This window comes from Carettochelys insculpta, chromosome 5 (genome assembly GCF_033958435.1).
Source record: "Carettochelys insculpta isolate YL-2023 chromosome 5, ASM3395843v1, whole genome shotgun sequence".
Lineage (NCBI taxonomy): Eukaryota > Metazoa > Chordata > Testudines > Carettochelyidae > Carettochelys > Carettochelys insculpta.
The window spans coordinates 89,583,198-89,603,224 of NC_134141.1; the positions used below are offsets into that span (position 1 = coordinate 89,583,198).

The following is a 20,027-nucleotide window of genomic DNA, read 5'->3' on the forward strand; positions in this document are numbered from 1 at the left end:
ACAGTAACCTGCCGAGAAGTAGTCAGACCATAAAACCATAACAAAAGTAAGGGATCTCTGCAAAAACAATGCATAAGACACAAGAAAAGAGTGCAAAAGGGTAGTTAACTCCAGCCAACACCAGAGCAGGAAAGGAAGCAGCACAGGAAGAATACACAGAAGTCAACAGAAAAGGGAACAATCAGAGAAGCTGGTGGATGAAGCAGAACTGCATTGGCAAGTAGAAACATGAAACAGCTATACAACACTGAAAAGAAGCTTTTGGGAAAATGCAGCAGACTTGAATGATCAGTTAAAGAAAGAGGGACAGTTGATACTAAGGACAGAGCAACAACTGAACCTATAGGCAGAACATTTTGAAGAGCATCTCAACAGACCAGCCCCAGAAAACCCAGACATCCAAGCAACATAAATTGATTTTCTAGCAGACCGACTAGAGAGGGGATCAGAAAGGCCATCTTGAAAGCAAAAAATGGTAAAGCTGCAGGCCCAGACAACATTCCTGCAGAAGCCCTCAAAGCAGACATCGATACCCCAATAGACATGCTGTTTTTCCTATTTGACAAGATCTGGGAAGAAGAGGATATACCTGGAGACTGGAAAGGAAGGCTACCTCATGAAGATTGCAAAAGAAGGGCAGTTTAACCAACCGTGAGAACTACAGAGGAGTCACACTTCTGTCAGTGCCAGGAAAGATATTCAACAGAATCATCCTGGAAAGAATGAGAGACCAGGAAGCTGGCTTTTGACAGAGTAGATCATGCACTGACCAGATTGCAACATTACAAACCATATTGGAGTAATTCATTGAATGAAATTCACCACTTACATCAATTTCATTGACTATGAGAAAGCCTTTGACAGTGTATGCAAGGAAACCCTCTGGTCAGCTGCTCTGGCATTACGGCATACTAACCAAGATAGTTGGCCTGATTAAGAACTCTTATGAAGGAATAATCAGCAAAGCTTGCCACGGGGGATAGTTCACAAGGAGCTTTGAAGTGAAGAGAGAGTCCGACAAGGCCGCTTGTTGTCACCATTCCTCCTTCTCCTGGTGATACACTGAGTCATGAAGACAACAACAGCAAGGAAAAGAAATGAGATCCAGTGGACACTGTTGACTCAGCTGGATCTGAACTTCACTGATGATCTGGCACATCCTTCCCACAGCCACCAACAGATGCAACAAAAGATGTCAGACCATGCCAACATCTCAGCTACAGTTGGCTTAAACATCTACTAGGGAAAAACTAAGAACTTGACAAGCAACATCAATAGTATAGAGACAGTCACACTTGGGAGCAGTGCAGTGGAAGAAGTTGAGGTCTTCACATACCTAGGCAGCATCATCGAAAAAGAAGGGGACACCACTGCTGCTGTAAGAGAGAGGATTGGGAAAACAAAAATAACCTTTCTTCTCATGAAAAACATCTGAAATTCTAAGCAGATCAGAACTCAGACTCAGATGAGGTTATTCAACTCCAATGTCAAATCGTATCAATAACTACCCCTGTAAAATCCTCTGGATCCACTGCCCATGTACCGTCAACAATCAAGATCTGTGGCAACTGACTCACCAACTTAATGCCAAAGAAGAAATCGGGGAAAAAAGATAGCAATGGATTGGACATACCCTTAGAAAACCAAGCTCCAATATCACAGGGCAAGCCTTAACTTGGAACCCAGAAGGAAAAGGAAAAGAGGGTGCCCAAGGAACATGTAGCATAATGACCTGAAGGCAGACACTCAAAAGATGGGATACAACTGGTCAGATCTGAAAAAGATCACCGAGGACAGGGGGCACTGATGAATGGCTGTCAATAGCCTACGCACCAAGATGTAGGAGTGGAAGAGGCTTACTACCACTACTAATTTTAAATATCAGACTTCCCTCACTTGCTTTGTGAAAGATCCACATCTACAGCACAGCAGGGGAAAAAAACTAAAAGTTCTAAGCTGGCAACCTGTTCCACATGGGCAATCCCTTTGTGCCCGCATAGAGCCAACTGACTATACTGGCTCTTGCACATTTATCTGTGTCAAGTAAATGAGGGGGTTGTGGCCCAGAATCTTAGAAGGGAATGTGACTATAAACCAAGTGGTGCCAAATGCACTAAATAGCAAAAAGGGGCAGTGAGGGGACAGAGAAAAATGTATCCCATCTCCTAACATTTTAGCTACAGAAATAAGGAGCATTATTTGTAACAAGCACAGAGGGAAAAAACATACCAAATTAATTTTTACTTTGTGTTCATTTAAGACGGTATCCAAATAAAATTAAATTCTGCTCTTCCCCTACTTCTCCAAGAAACGAGACCAATTTGCAGAGCATTTGACCATGGAAGAGTTATCCCAATGTCAGGTCAGCCAACCACACGAGAGAAATCTACAAATTCTGGGCTCAAAAGATTATAAAATGTCCAAATTGTAAGGAATAAATGTCTTCTTCCAGTGGTGTTCAGGAGAACTGTTGCAGTTCGGGACAGAATATAAAACCCATTTCCTCTCTCCTTCCCCTTGCATTCCAAGAGAGAGACAAAAACATTTCCAGAAAAATATTGGAGGTAGCATTAATCTGGGAGTTTTGTAAAGGCATGAAGAAGCAGAAAAATCCCAGCATGGATTAGACCTCTCCAAGAAAAAAATACTTTCTCCAAAAGGTTTGGAGGTATTTCGTTATTCATATCCATTTGTGGCTGGATATGTCTCTGAAAGGAGCTCGTATTGTATAAATTATTTTCCTCTGATTATTTAACTGAGTCCACCAAACTAATATTTAGCTTCTCACTAGATAAACTTCTGGGTTACTCTGGCTTGGATTTCAATAACAAAAAACATGGGTCCTGCAGTTTACATTTCTCACAACTTTTTGAAAACAAGCTGTAAAAATGCCCAAAAACAGTTTCAATTACAAATAGTGTTTTTAAATTCAGACAGGCAGATGTATTTTTATTTATACAAACAAAAGCAAGAAATTAATTAGTTTTTACAGCCAACTTATTTTTTGAGCTCCTGGAAATAAATCCCATTTAAGCTCCAGAGCATATGCAGATAATCAAACAGGGCTGGGACAGCAGCTATATAAATTCCAGTTAAAATAAATACTTCTACAGGCAGCACTTAATTTTATTATTAAATATTTGCTTCATCAGTTGGGCACCCTGTTCTTCATTAATTTCCATCATATGGATCTATACTAAGCCTGCCTTGAAATCTGCCTGCCATTAAGACAAAAACAATAAGATTTTTAATTGCTAAAGCAAATGCTTAGACAATAAAGAAGCACTACTTTTTATAAATCAGTTAATGCATCCCTGAGTTCTCTAGAGCCTAATGGCCTTGGCAGATGAGGTAAAATTTCCACTAGCCCTCTTAAATAAGAGCATATTTAGGTCATGTGATAATTAGCCATTTTCCTCCCAACAGGTACTGCCTTATTTGACCTCATTGTAACATACTAAGAACAAAAGAAATCCATTCGCGGGTAACCTTTTAGGGAATTTTCTATTAACTAGCTTTGAAATCAAATGCACTAGCCAGATGATATCAGCAATAGGCCACTGCATGTTGAAACATCTACATAATTACCACATATACAGAGTGAGGAATATACAGAGTGAGGAATTTGCAAGAATTTAAACTACTAAGCATCCAATTGTGCATGCCAGAGCTTCCTGGGAACAACAGATTCTATTTAAAATAATTATAATAATCTTCTGGGAACAATATACAATGGTGATATTCCTTAGTTCCCAAACAATTATTCAGAGAAGACTACTGATAAGTGAAAGAAAGGGGGGAAAGAGCTGATATATTTACACTGGCATCAGCTCAGTACTACTTCACTTATCTGTCAGAAGCAGGGAAATATGCAGTGTGTAGATTTGACACATTTCTATTAGCAGATGAATCGGGGAATTACTCCAGTGTTACTGTACTTCTCAGATACGTTTATATTTAGTCAGCCTAGTGCCCACAGTTACAACTTGCTGTAATTCAATTTGTGCTGGATCACTGTGTAAGAAATGTAAATAGAACCACAAAATTGACCTTCCCTGATCTTTTAAGACTGCCATGAAAGTGTTCCCCCAATACTTTTCTTCAAATTGAAGGAGATCTACATAATATTAATGCTAGCTAAACTTAAGTTTAAATACCTGTACAAATAAAACCGCATTACTAGAACAACAATTTGGCACATTAATATCATGTGATAAGATTATTCTGTCTCATTCAGAAAACACAAAGTTCTCTGCCTGGGTAAATTTCAAGAAATTTAATTGCTTGTGTAAAATACTATACATGTATGATGGAGTGCTGTTCCTCTCCCATCTGATTCACAAAAAGATCTAAGGGCCAAATCCTGAGATTCTGACTCAGTTCTCACTCTGACAATGGGAGTTAACCTGAGTCAGTGAAACCCAGGATGTGGTGCACTGTCCTATCTTGGGTCACTGAGATCACTGACAGAGGGAATGATGAGTCTGCTCTACAGACCTAGCTATCAGCCAGCTGGCATTTAGTGCATGTGGTAGAGGCTCATGTTCTAAGTGTCAGAGGGGTGAGGTTCAATTTGGCTTATCAGTATTACCTCAGTTCCAAGTAAAAAGCTCAGGATTTGACCATATGAATCCCAGAGCACTTGGCGGAAAGAAAGAAAACAATGGTAATTCCTCATGGAAGAGCTGGATGTTGACAACATTTAGATTGTCTGGGAACCTGAAAATAAACTCTAGCCCAGAACCCTGGAACCTGACTAGTGCAGAGTGAGACAATTTGCCGGACGACGCAAGGTCAATATTATAGCACATTACCAACACTTCCACTGTTTACCGGGCTCTTAGAAGACATTTAGGGGTAAATTACAGATAAACAGCAGCACAGAATACTGAGAGCCAGGACAGGTGGCTGTAAACAAACTTTATAGGGCCACAGGAAACTTGACCATGCCGAAGATACGTGGAAATTTGGCTAACTAAAATCATGCCAGACCACACCTGTTGCTGGATGAGAGTGTTCCAGATTAAACAACAGGTTCAACCTTTAAATTGCTCAAAGGAAAAAAAAAAAAAGATAAATTAGCCAGAACAAAAGAAATTCCAAGTCCCCTGCCCCTCTGATCTTGAACACTGTATAAGTAAGAAATTCCTCCTTACATATGCTACTGGGAATGGAAGGAAACATTTAGCAGGCTATGATAGCATATTGTTTTTAACTATACATAGCAATAGGACCATTAATTTAACAGATTATCATTTTAAAAAAACAAGATTCTTTGTCAGTGTGCTTGTGTAAACTTAAACAGCATACAACGATCTATTTCCTACCACCTTAATTCTGGCATAATTATATTCTCTCCATGCATGTCCAGTAGCTATTAGTGTAATAAAACATGCACAGGGTGTCTCTCCCCTTGTGTAAAGTTTAATGTGAATATCTAAAGGCTTAAGACTAAATGGAAAATGCTAATTGCTATGAATACACCCACAGTCAACAGTAGCTCTTTAGCTATTTTTAATTGACTCAGTACTATGTAATATGACTACAATAAGTAAAACTGGGGCAACAGCAGATCCAACCACTACACATACAATTATGGAGTATTTTTGGCTGTTTGCATGTTGTTACTCTCATTCCATTAATGATGCCAACTTTTCTTATGCCACCCACAGGACCATTGTTAAGATTCTTGTTCCACTAGAGAATTATTCTTAGACTAATTAGTTAATTAGTTTCACTTGCACTTGAAACAACGTAGCAAGGTACAGCGAAATAATGCAACAGGACCTATAAGAAAAGTTTAGTATTATCTTGTCTACTATATGAAATTAGGTCACCTCTGTCGAATCAAGTAGTTTCAAGCCCCAACTATCACCCATTCCTTTGAAAGGAATTTACTCTAGATTTTAAAATACCTGTTTCAGGATTTTTTTTTCTCTGTAAGAACCCACTCGTTCAGGTCAAAAGATCTCAGACACACATCAGTAAAGGAAAAATTGTTATAACCAGTTTTCTAAAATACAATGGTAAACAATGAAGTAAAAATTTTAAAGGAACTTCAGACAAAGTAGTTCTTACTCACAGGAGCAGGGATCCATCTAAACTCCCAACCTCTTTGGCTTTTTAATGTTTTTTTTTTTTTTATGAATTTGTAGATGATACTTAAACAAAACATACAGTTGAGCCTACTCAAACTGACAACTCATGTGCTCAAAAGGTTTATTTAGTATCCTACATGCAACGTATTTTCAACCCCAATAAAATCTCAGGCCAGGATGACAGCAGCTGATATTTCTATGAAACTTACAGTTGCAAATTTAAAAAGAACTAGCATCACCTGAAATCAGAGTTGCTAGATTAGATAATTGATCACCTGATGGCATATTGTATCCTGTATTGGTAGTGTTTCCACTATCACACTGTTCCACTCATACAAGAAAAAATAAAACCAGTAGCCAATATTAATTATTGTTCACACAAAAGTGTGACTGATTATTAGGTGATGATTTATAACCCTGTGTTTCAGAATAGTTAGCATCCTGAAACAACAGAAAAGAGTATGCAATAAATTGTTCCACTGTGACTCCAATGAAGTGTTCAAGGAAAGAAAGGAACTGCTGGCTTTTAAAAAAAAAGGTGTATAAGCTTATAAATGAATGTGAGAGACAGAGAAATGCGTATTTCTGTCTGAAGAAGAAACATCCTAAATGCACTGAACAGCAGCACTGTCTGCACTTAACGAATGAATTATTTTGCAAAACAAAATTAAATGTGGCAATCAGTGCAATCGCATCATTCTATGAAGATCTAGAGAAGCTATTTCCGGCAGGGGCCACTTCTTTGTAAAGAGCCAAGCACATCCATGGTGCTAAATACACATTAAAATGACGACATATGAAGGCTGGTTCTACCTCTCTAAAAACAATGCTGGGTGACACACGTTTAGTGACTCTCAGTGCTTTGTACATCATCATAACTGTGCAGTTTACAAGTAGAGGGTTGTGTAATTGGCCAACCCTGAAAACCCACCATAAGATGTGGAAAACCTACTAGGCTACTTCCTGCTCATGCTTCCTCACCACCAGTACAGCTGCTACAACTGGAACTCATTTAACAAGTCTGTCAATGATGCATGAGTGAGAATAAAATCCAGCCCATTCTCCCCTAGGTTCTGCATAAATAAAAGAAGCAAGCAACAGTAAAAACTTATTTTAGTCATTCAAATTAGCAGAAAGACAGATCCTCGTCTGAGTAAGAATTTTTTTTAGACAAGTACATGTATGTACCCTGAGCAGCTGTGCTGACTATTGCAATCCCCTACGCTCCTGGACTACCTAGGGCGCTCTGTTTTTCCTGATGCTCGGAGAATGGAACGATATTCCTAGGTTAAGTGATTTCAGGGAGGGAGGGAATCAGGGGAATCATTATAATGTATTTGAGAAGAATCCCCATGAAGTCTGAGAACCAGAAGAGAAATGGGCATGCCTGGGCCATTTTCTTTCCTCCAACCACACAGAAGCATGGCAAAGAGAATGAATTGTTCCACCCCCCGCCCCAAATGCCTTCCAGCTATGGAGAGAATAAGTGGCGGTGACAGAAGAAACAAGACAACAGCAAGATAAACCCAATCGAACACCAAAAATGATACCCCGATTTTTGAAGTTTCCACCAAGAAACATGTTTGCCTGTACTTCAGTTAGAAGGTGTTTCATTCACGACTTTTAACATCTAAACATATCAGTTCAGTTTCACCGGCCATGGGAAGAACTCCCTGTTCTTAGTTCTCACACTTTCAATTAACTACAGCTAGCAGGTTCATTTCATGAGCCCTTTGCTCGTATTCTGGGTCTCTCCCAAACTTCCATTATCCACTGTAAAATGGGAAGTGCATCATCCAGTCCTTCAACCAAAACCCATTTTTCCCTATGCAGTTCCAAAGCTCCAATTTTACCCAGTAATATTCTTCTATGAAGAAATGCAGCCCACTGGCCTTTAACCCCATTATCCTGCCCTCTCTTCAGATATTATATTGGATCTGCTTCTTTGATCATAAGTCTACGAATGAGAGGACAGGTACAATAGGGCCTCTGCCCCCAGATCCAACCATTACTTTGTGTGCATCTAATCCCCTTTCTGCACCTGTACTGGGAAATGTCCCTCATTTCAGCTATTTGAACTAAACCACCTATGCCAGGAAGATACTGGACATACTTGTACATGGGAAAGAAGCAGGCCTCGCTTGCGGGATTAGTTAAAACACTGCCTTGACACAATAGGCCTACTGATCACTTCTTGGAGATGCCACGAAATGACAGAATTGGTTGGAAAGGAGAAGGGAAAGGTAAGACCGTTTATCTTGCTCTGGGTTTTTTAACGGAAAGATTTACATGGTTCTATAGTGGCACACTATGCAGTACATGCAGGCAGACTGTGTACATTGCAGTTACACAGAATACTTGATTATTCAGTTAGCATTTCAAGTGTGGGGATATGCTTACAGTATTGCTTTACAAGTTCATTCAAAATGTATATACAGATCTAGATCCACGTAAATTGACTGAAAAAACAAAGTACAGTAAGAATTTAGAATTAGAATTGGCCTTCTGCACAGCAGTATGCTTCATAAAAGGTATTTTTAGGTCTGCATGAAAGTGCAAGACCTACTTGAGCTAGCAGAGTGCGAAGGAGCTAAACAAGGTCTGAGGCGTGCTCCCTCCCCCTCTTTTTTTTGGAAGCATATTTGTATCAGGAAACTGCAAACATGATACCTGCACATTCAGTTGCCCATGCGCATTAGTTTATTATTTTTAAAAGAAGAAAGCATTTCCTAAGCAATCTAGCATTTAAAACTATACTGAGCCAGACAGAGTGAGTGAGTGTATTTTGTAAGGAGCAACTGTGCTTTGACAAGTAAATAGGCCTGATGATTTAATAGTTTATCTCCTATCTCAAATTTCTTTGACACGGTACAGACATTTTTGTTTTGAAAAATATGTCATTGTATGACTACTTAAAGCTTATGAACTTCCAGATCTGCTCAGCCGCTATCCTGTTTTCTTTATGCTATGCTTACAAATAGCAAGCCAAGAGGGAGCAATATCTTAAGATTTATACACACACACACAGTAAAAATATGTAGAGAAAATATTTTTAAAAATATTTCACCGATTAAATACTAACCACATTGAAAACAACAGCAATGATGTGACTCAAAATGACAAGATGCGGAGTTTAACAGATATAGTCATAAAACTCTATAAACTATTCTTACTCATTGTGACAGAGGGACATCAGACTTTATAGCAGGAATAGATACTCCTCTAACACATCCTGAAGTGTCAGCACAGCTTCAGATTGCCTGGGATTTTTTGGTTGATAAGCAGCACGACCTTTAACTTTACTAAAAATTTGCCCCCCTTTTTTTTATTTTTTTTTTTAAATGCAGTCAACTTCTACTCTTCTGTCAAAAATGAAAAGGCCATTACTGCATTAATAAATGTCAGCTAACCAGAAAAAAATGCCACAATTACACAAACCTGTCTCTTTAAGAGTACAGTATAAAGTAGACTGTCTTGGACTATCTATACAAAGTCTGTGTACTCCAAATAAAGGTAAAATATTTGACAGACAGTTGAAACAGTATTAAAAGAAAGAAATTGAAGTAAAAATGTATGTTGGGAGGGAAAGTAACAAATAGTATTAAAAAAAAAGTGTCAAAAGGTACAGAACTTTCCATCGCCTTTTACTTTAAAATAAATAAATCCCAGCAGCTGCAAGTACCAAATCATCTATGGATTTGAAAAAGTGAACAAAAATGAAACCAGGAAGTATTGAAGCATATTTTAAATTAGAGAGATTTACCTAGTAAGTTCAACAACTATGTTAGGTAAACACGACATTTAAATCCTTTACAGTGTGGAGAAACAAGTAGAGCCAAATCCCTTTGAACAAAAACACAGAAGAGCTTGGAAAGGATTTTTACCTTTGTGTTCGACGGAGCCTGTTTCCACTCCTCAAATGAGGCAGGGTACAGTTTGAGAGGACAATCCAATAATTTGGATCAGACATATCCATTCCCTTCTTTTCAGTCCACTAAAAGTTCAAAGCCAAAATACAAAAAAAAATCCCCAATTACCTGATCACTCTCTGCAAAATATTGTTAATAAGAACTCTGATTTAAAGATAAACTTTATAAGTGTAGTTGAGAATCTTCTTGTGTTATCTAATTTATACACAAACTGCTTCTTCAAAGGTTCAGTAAACTTTTCTTTTTGGTCTAGCCTCTCTAACAGGGGCACTGCCAGGCTATACACAATAATTACAGCAGTTTAAACCCACAGTCTGCTGAAAACACTGTGTGTGTGTGTGTGTGTGTGTGTGTGTGTGTGTGTGTTTCAGCCCAAGGTACTTTGTCATCTGTTTGGCAGGTTCCATTTAGATCTACCCAGAGGGGGAGTACAACATTTTATACTTCCAAAAGCTCCCTTTATTTATATTCCTTTTTAAAAACACCTGTCTGGTTTACAAATGTTATTACCAATAACATGTTTACTTTCTATTTTCCTATGAGAATAAAAATATTTTGAAAAAGAAAAAATCCATTTACTCACTCCCACTCCCACAAGTTGTTTTAGAAATAAGCGAATCTTTGAGAGTCTTTTCCAAGACTTAAACCTGTCACCTTTGATTGCATCTTGCCGCTTACCAAGGGACTGAGAATACAGTTGAGTGCTCCTGCACTACACAAGACAAGAGAGACTGTGCATTCTTTCATCTTTCCACCAAGTTAAGCACTTCATACAGCATTTTAGGCTGTGGCGACAAAGCAACAGGAGTACAGAACAAGCATTTATCATACTTACAAAAATGAGCACGTTTCAGTAGGAAGTACAGAAGGTGCAACTCACCCACATGTAATGTAGTGAGCTACTACGCCTGTGCTGACAGTCAAGATTCATAATTTGGCATAGCTCAGTGACACATTGTCTGTACTACAAGAACTCAAGCCATGTAAATTGTACCTTCCATCAATAACCACAGTAAGTGATGCTTATAGGTTCAAGTCTGTCTTCACAAATATGATATTACAGAACCTGATTAATTATTTTCAGCCTGTCTGCCTGCAACTCCATACACCAGACTAACATGAAAAGTTGTGGCGCTGTCATGGGCGGTGGGATGTGGAGCGCACAGATACTGTGGAACTGAAACAAGCACTCTTTCCTATCTATTATCTCCTATTTTGACAAGAAAAGCAGACATACAGCAGTGCAGAGAGAGAGAGAGAGGGGAAAAAAGAAGAAAAGGGTATTTACTGAGCATTTACTCTCAGCATTTGGACATGGTTCATGACCCCTTTGGTGTATTGTCCATCCTCTACCCTGCAGGCCCCTGCATTGTACTACACTTCTCCCTCTCCTGGCTCTATAGTCTGTCAGCATCACCCACTGTTTATACAACTGTGTTGTTTTGATCTGCTCAATATTGTCAATTCCACATGTTCAAATATCATAAATTGGGACTAAAACACAAGAAATAAATCACACTGGCTTAAAAATCATGAGTTTAAAAAAATACAAGTGAGGTTATGTTCAGTCACACATTGGTCACATGTTCAGGCTTTGCTCTGCAACTGTTTGGGCCACTCTTGAATCAAACCCAATCAGAAGAAAGGCTTAAAAAAAGCAATGAAAAGGCAGGGGAAGACATCCCCCAACCCCAAGCTGCCCTACCTTAATCAATGTAAAATATGGGATAGAAAGACATCTCTGTTTGCTATATTAGAATTAGGAAAATCTGAAGTTGCTCTTATGTAACCACAAGAATCCAAAACCTGTTACTTTAAGGGGGGGAAAAAAAAACCACTGAACACAACCTGCTGCGAGAAGGATTGGGTGTCCGTTAAAAGACAAGTATTGGAGGGGTAGCCATGTTAGTCTGGATCTGTAACAGCAATGAAGGGTCCTGTGGCACCTTATAGACTAACAGAAAAGTTTTGAGCACGAGCTTTCGTGAGCACAGACTCACTTCATCAGCTCTGATGAAGTGAGTCTGTGCTCACGAAAGCTCGTGCTCAAAACTTTTCTGTTAGTCTATAAGGTGCCACAGGACCCTTCATTGCCATTAAAAGACAGGGGGGTCAGTCTATACCAATGCTCCCATTATTGCTACTACCAGTGGCAGTGCAATGGTGAGAAATACAAAGAAAAACAGACAACTTTGATCGCTGAGGTAAAAGAGTTCTTCTGAACTGGCTTGCAACAAAAATGAGGCAGAGCGATCACATCAGGTTTATCACCAGAAAATGCTTTGGGACCAGTCAGAAATGTACGGAAGCATCTCAGATTTAACCTTCCTTTTAAAAAGCAAAGTTTCTAGTACTATTCATTGGAAAGATAGTCTTAAAAACACAAACTAACATAAGCCAATGCTAACAGAGTGCAGGGCTGAAAAGACAGCCAGCAGGTTCTGCAGAGCTTACATACTTTATACTTAGGATTCTACCAAATTCAGAGTCCATTTTGGCCAATTCCGTGGTCATAGGATGTTTAAAAAAAAAAAAAAAGTCACACACTTCATTATTTCAACTATTTATTTTCAAAATTTTACAGTGCTATAACTGTAGGAGTCCTGACCCAAAAGGAATCGGGGTGGGAAGGGGTAGCAAGATTATTGTGTGTGGAGAGGGGGAGGATGTTGCAGTACTGCCACCCTTACCTTTCACACTGCTGCCGGATGGGGCCCTGCCTTCAGAGTTAGGCAGCTGGAAAGTGGCAGCTGAGGGCTGGTAGCCCAGCTCTGAAGGTGGAGCGACCACCAGCAGCAGTGGAGAAGTAAAGATGGCATTAAGTAGGGTATTGCACAACTCTCCAGCCACTCAGCAATGAAGGCAGTGCAGAAATAAGAGTGGCAATAACCTTGTGACCCCCTCATAACTGCCTTTTGGGTCAGGCTCCCAGCTTGAGAAACACAGGTCTCACACATGAAACTTCTAGAGTGTAGGGCAAAAGAACTCAAACAGATTTCACAGGTAGAGATAAGATTTCATCATCTGCGATATGTTCTTCATGGCTGTGAATATGGTAAAGCCCTATTTGGGTTAAACTTGGCTTCTATAACGGGATTGCTGCCATGGATGCAGAGGCACCCGTACACACCCTCAGCATCACTGGTACCATGCAATTTACAATGATGCAGCACAGGGCCTACAGCCGCCAACAGGTGGCAGTGTGTGTTTCTGTTGGTGGTTCACATCTGCACATCCCCTTGTGCACATAAAATTTATTCTGCCCATGCATGTTAAAAATAGAGGGAACATTGCATAGCAGAGGCAAAAAAATGGCAACAAACTGATTGAGAGGTGTGACTGGTAAGACCCCTCTCCTCCTCCAAATGTCTACTTCTCTCTGATGGTGGGACTGCTCTGGCTGCTGATTATTCAGGAAGCTACTGTGCACCTTCTACAGCTGCAAGTCCAGGTCCAGTTCTCTCTAGCGTCCCACATCAATATTCACTAGGAGTGGATCCACCGTGCTGTATTCACACATACTCTGAATGTCACAAGAGGATTGCACAAGAGGAGGTGGGACAAAGCTACTGTAGCCAACAGCGTGAATTCCACAGCCCTTGCTGGTGCCTATCTGCTCAGCTCCAGGCTGCAGTTTAAAGTACTGGTACTAGGGAGAAGTGCCTGCAGCACCTCTTTTCCAGCCCAAAGTCCTGCCATTGAGCATGGAAATCTTGTGTCCCTCTCACCTGTCATGACTGCATGTTTTGTACAACTCATGTGACCTTTTACTTTCTACTGGATACATCAAAATGTGCATACTGATGAGTCCTTGACCATAAACTTCAGCTTAAAAAGTTAACGGTATACATTTAGATTTGGTGAAATCCATTGGTTCAACTCTCCTAGCAAATGAAGTCCTCTGTTTATCATGAAGACAAGCTCCTGACAGACACTGTCCTTACCAGCAAGCCTCTTACTTGACATGGATGAAAAAGCAGGGACAGAAGACTAAGTGACTAATAGGGCAAGTTCAGTCTCTGTGACCCAAGCAGTTCTTGGCCTCTCTATTGAGTCTGCCAATCATGTCAGCCATGCTAGTGAGATTCTGGCCTCAGATCTGGATCTGAGGCCCATCAAATTCACCATCACAAAACCCTTAAAACATTTGGGAATAATTACAGGAGAATGCACATTTTAGCAACTTCAACCAACCTCAGTTCTTCCCCTGTGAAGCCACAATGAAGAGAACCAACTAAAACCACTTCATAATTTATGAAATGCTTTACTGAGAAAGTGGACGATAAAAAGACGACATTTTCTGTTTAAGCACAAAAATGTAAAATAAACTCAGAAAAATTATTTCCAAGGAAACCCTTGGAATAAAAATAGAATAAAAATAAGCAGATAAAAATGTCACTCTCATGGCCAGTAAAGATTCTTTTGATGAAAATTAAGTGACCAAAAATAAACATACAAAGACAAGCTTTAGCTGAGAAATACTCCCTTACAATGAAGAGTGCAAAAGCTCAGACTAGTTTTCCAAGGTTGATTCAGATATTAAAAACTAACTAAACTAAAAAACTAAATCCAGACAAGCACACGTTAAAATGTGTTGTAACAAGTCTGTGGTTAAGTAGGAGTAAAGAAAATAGGAGGGAATTACTGAAATGCATCAGGAACAAATTAAATCCTGAGAGGTATAGGCCTAATCTTATATAAGGATGAAACAATATTCTGTGATCAGGCAGAAAAAAAGTAGGAAGATTCAATACATATTTCTGTTCCACACATGGAAAGAAGAGATTATATATTTTTGTCTTAAAATGACAAATATTTCTTCTTCCATCAATAAATAGGGAAACAGTAAAACAGCAACTACAGAACTGAAATATTTTTAAACAGGCAGAATTTGATAACATGCATAGAAGAGTACTGAAATAAATGGCTCTCAGCTGGAGAAAATCTAATGTCATACATAGCAATATTTACAAAAGTGTAAAGAGAATGAGTCAGAAAACTATAGGCTGTTTAATTTACAAGTGACCCTGGGAAAATTTAAGCAAAGACTAAAAGGCATAATCAATAAAATAAAATTCCTGGATCTAGCATAATTAATACCAATCAATATGTTTTATGAAAAACATTACATAAAATATTGAATAGTGTTGGGCTAGGACCAGATCCCTGTTGTTCTTCCTAGAAATACTCCATTCACAATTACATTTTGAGTTTTACATATGAAATAATTTTATGTGGAGCCAAATGCTTTCAGAAGGCTGTGGTTCCCTTTGTTAACTAAACAGTTACAGGGAACCACAGCCTTCTGAAAGCATTTGGCTCCACATACAATTGTTTCATATGTAAAACTCAAAATGTAATTGTGAATGGAGTATTTCTAGGAAGAACAACAGGGATCTGGTCCTAGCCCAACACTATTCAATATTTTATGTAATGTTTTTCATAAAACATATTGATTGGTATTAATTATGCTAGATCCAGGAACTTTATTTTATTGATTATGCCTTTTAGTCTTTGCTTGAATTTTCCCAGGGTCACTTGTAAATTAAACAGCCTATAGTCCTAGCCCAACACTAATCAATATTTTATGCAACAATCTGAAAGAAAATATAAAACCATTGCTAGTAAATTTGCAGAGGTGAAGTAATGATGGGGATAGATCAGTTAGACAGATGAACCCGGATGGACCTGAAGGTTGATTCATTTAAATATGTGCTTTAACACAGCCAAATGAAAGGTCATGTGTCTATGAGCAAAGAACAATTACATGGGAGACAGTATCTAGTAAGACTGTGTCACTTAAAAGGCCTTTTGAGTCACAGTACATAACCAGTTGAATATGAACTCCCAGTGCAATGCTGTTACTAAAAGAGCAAATGTTATTATTGGATACATAAATATACACTAAATATGTACCAATGGCATAAGGAGGAGCATTTCCAGCAGACCTACAGAAGTTATTATTCCTCTCTATTCAGCACTGGTGAGCCCACATCTGGAGTACTGTGTCCAGTTCTGGGCCCCCACAGTATAGAAAGGATGCGGATGCACTAGGGAGGGTCCAAAGGTGGGCAATGAAAATTATTAGGGGGCTGGAGTACATGACCTACGAGGAGAGGCTGAGGGATTTGGGCTTATTTCGTTTGCAGAAGGAAAAGAGTACGGGAGAATCTGATAACAGCCTTCAATTTCCTGAAGAGGGGCTTTAGAGAGGATGGAGAGAGGCTGTTCTCTAATGACAGATGGCAGAAAAAGGAGCAATGGTCTCAAGTTACAGAAGGGGACGTGTTAAGTTCGATATTAGGAAAAACTATTTCACCAGCAAAGTGGTGAAGCACTGGAACAAATTACCTAGAGAGCTGGTGGAATTGCCATCCCCTAGACTCTAGAGGGTAACAGAGAGATAGCCATGTTAGTCGATATACTATGAAAACAAAAAAGCAGTCCAGAAGCACTTTAAAGACTAACACAATAATGTACTAGGTGATGAGCTTTCCCACAAAAGCTCATCACCTAATACATTATTGTGTTAGTCTTTAAAGTGCTTCCGGACTGCTTTTTTTGTTTTCCTAGACTCTAGAGGTTTTTAAAGCCCTGGCTTGACAAAGTTCTGACTGGGATGATGTAGATAGGGTTGGTCCTGCTTTAGGCATGGAGCTCCACTCAGTGACCTCCTGATGTCCCTTCCAGCCCTAAGATTCTATGATTCTAAAATTCTACGACTATTATGTAGGAATAGCAGGTGATACTACCACTTTACAAGGCATTAAATCAGGCCTTTAATGGAATACTGAATCCAGTTCAGTGTCCACATTTCAAAAAGATTACTGAAAAACTAGTAGTGTTTCCCAAAGAGCTACAAGATTGATTCAAGGTCTGGAAAACATGCCTCCTTAAGAGAGTTGAGCAACATGAGCTATTTAGTTTATCCAAGAGTAGGATCATATTCTACAAATACATGGGAAATAGCAACCTACAAGCAAGAAGTTCTTTAATACAAATGAAAAAGGCAAAACAAGATGGAATTGCTAGAAACCGAAGCTAAACAAATTCAGACTAGAAAGATGCAATATTTTGAACAGTAATTTTTTGCAAAGGGACGAAGTAGATTCACTGTCACTTGAAATCTTTCCATCAGAGCTGGTTATCTTTCTAAACATTTCTACATTTCAAAACAAAAGTTACTGGCTAATTTTCATTGGCCTATATTATGCAGGAGGCCAGACTCAATTATCCTACAGGTATTAAAATCTATGAAACGAGGATATAATGCTTTTTATGACAATTTTCTCATTTCAAAATCCATTAATCAATTAAATTATTTCATTTTGCCCTATTAAAATGTTTGACCTCTTCCTCCCTCTAGTGGTCGTTACTGTTGATGTACCACTCAATTCAATCTGTTTATGGTGTGAAACTCTATATTCAAACAAACTTTTGAAACATACCAAAATGGAGGTGGTGTCAGAGTAGAACATATGCCTGCCAAATTTGTAAGACTGTTTGTAAATATGTAAATATTATTACTCTAAGTATAACACAGCATTCAAATTAACCTTCACTTTTTGTTGTCTTACAGCTTAACAGAACTAAACATATTTAAGAAAAGACACTATCACTTTGTAAAAGGGTCACTGGAAAGCTCTTTGTTCAGAAGAGATTACGATTTATGAAAAGTTAAACATTAATTAAAAATTAAATATGTATTACGCAGACAATATGCATATGAATCGGCAAGACCATGTTTAATTCTTCCTAAATTTATATAGGAGAAGAGCAACAAAAATGAATCAAGGTCTAGAAAGCATGACTAATGTGGGAAGATTGAAAGAACTGGATTCAGTTTGGAAAAGAGAAGACAGAGGTGACATGCCAACAGTTTTCAAGGCCATAAAAGGTAATGGAGACTGCACCTCTATCATGAGCCACATAATAAGTATCACAGGCGTCATCACCCCTCAGCACAGATAAGACTGGCACCTGAGCCAATTTTCACTGGCTATTGCCCCTCCTGCCCCATGCAGCCAGAAGCCTGCTCAAAGACATGCGGCCTAGAAGTAACAAAAAACCAACTAATGCTACCAACCATACCTAAACAGAAAAGCTCTGCACCTTAATTTATTTATTAATGAAGCTGTTAGGACTGTTAGTGACTTTAAAAAGTCGCACTGGCACTCAGACTGTACATAGAGGTCAAATGGTCAAATTTCAGCACTCTGCCTCTGAAACCTTGGGTGCTAAGTATGAAGTTACCAGAACAGCAGCATTTCCTTGATTCTCCCCTGCAGTAGTTTGGGTTCATGTTCCAGTTGACTTCAGTGATTGATTCAGTTGATTCTACTGTCAACAGAATAGCATGTGATGGAGTATCCTCTGCAGTGGGAGCTGACAAATTGGAACTTTGGGACACAGAAGGTACAAAGGAAAACAATGCTTATGAAATATTGTGAGGATATGCCTGTCTCCATCACTCTTTGAATTTAGGGCACTAAGCACTTGGCTTTAGTCAATGCATTCTTAAATCTGTCCATGTCATCTTTAAATGACTCTCATACTCAAAAGCCTAAGAACCCCCTGTTTTAAAAAACCCATGTCCTGCCATCTGAAATTTTCAAATAACCCCAAGTATATTTAAGATCAATAGGAAGAAAGCTGAGTTACTAAATCTTCCTGATTCACAGAAGATGAATATTGGAAAGAAATAGTTACAGGGATAATTGAGCACAGCACAGCCTATTTTTTTAAAGGACAAATTAATTAGCCCACCTCTCAACTAATGACAAAATGTGCCATTGCCCCCAGCGGCACGTACCAAATATAACATGCTGATCTGCTGCATCATTGAAACAGCATCTTGGGAAATGGGAAGAATTTGTGGAAGAGAGTTTGTTTGCCCAAAAATATTTAAGTGAGAATGAACTACCTTCAGACAAAATTAATACAAGGAAAACATACTTGGATCAAATGAATATAAATATGATGTAGGGGAAACTCTTGTAAAGGAAAAACTCATGATTAACGAACAATTAATTTGTGGTTAAAGCACCTTGGGGTCTTTTCCTGGGTCTGACACAGATTGTGTGTGTAATCGTGTCATTTGAGCTGCCTGTGCCCATCTGTAAAGTGGGGCTAATCATGCAGTACGCCCTCCCAATACAGTGAGAATAATTTCATACGTGTGTATAAAGTGCTCAAAAACTACTATGGTGCCAAAAAAAGAAAGAAATGAAGCTAGACAAACAGCAGGGGGATTTTTCTCATCCTGGCTTCCACAATGGTTTCTATAATTCTTTTCTCATGAAGTTAAGGGGGAAATTATGAGGGGAAAGACATGATGAGCTGAGACCACAAAAATCATCTCTTCATCCCACTGAGGACAAAAAAAGCAATACCTACGTACAGTCAGAGGCAGGGAAAGGGGTCAACTTTCGCTTCCTCCACACAAAACCAAGGGAAATAGAAGGTACAGAACTGTGATGAACACCTCTTCTTTCTCCAGGGAGTCAATAGGCAAGAGTGCCTGGTCTGTAGTCAGCATCTCAAAGGCCACCCAATAGCCAAAATGGGCCAAGACTGAAGGATCAGCACTGCCTGTTCCAAGCCCCGGCATTGCTAGACCTCAGACACTTCTATCAGCAATAGAGAAGATGTGCAAACTAATATTCCATCTGCCAAATTTACTCAGCTAAGCTCAGATGAGACAACAGTCTTGATTTCAGACACAGGAGCCAGAATGACTATATGATTCACCCATGAAGGAAAAATTCAGAAAAACTGCTCTATCAATTTACACATATGCTGACACAGGAGACTTTACTACCTTGAGATGGCTTTAATAAAACATGGAACTCCTGTGTTACTCTGCCTATTTTGGTCTGAAACATTTCAAATGGACTCATTTGAACAGCTCAATTCACTTCTACCCTAAATAGACCATGTATTCTAAGGAATCTATATGCTTGCAGCAAAATATTATCAGGCTCTTATCATCATCATCTCT

The 20,027-nt window shown here is 39.0% G+C and overlaps 1 protein-coding gene across 4 annotated transcripts in view; it reads right to left on the reverse strand.

Annotated features, from left to right (window-relative positions):
- Window positions 1–20,027, reverse strand: part of MAST4 (microtubule associated serine/threonine kinase family member 4) — a 403,649-nt gene that overhangs the window by 137,077 nt on the left and 246,545 nt on the right. Inside the window, exon 1 of one of the 4 annotated variants that reach the window (XM_074995486.1) lies at window positions 9,983–10,122. The exons of the other annotated variants lie outside the window; for them this stretch is intronic. Within the exon in view, the coding sequence (XP_074851587.1) occupies window positions 9,983–10,074 (92 nt within the window). The 5' untranslated portion in view covers window positions 10,075–10,122. Of the gene's footprint in view, window positions 1–9,982; window positions 10,123–20,027 lie in introns of those variants that run through there. 4 annotated transcript variants of the gene reach the window in all.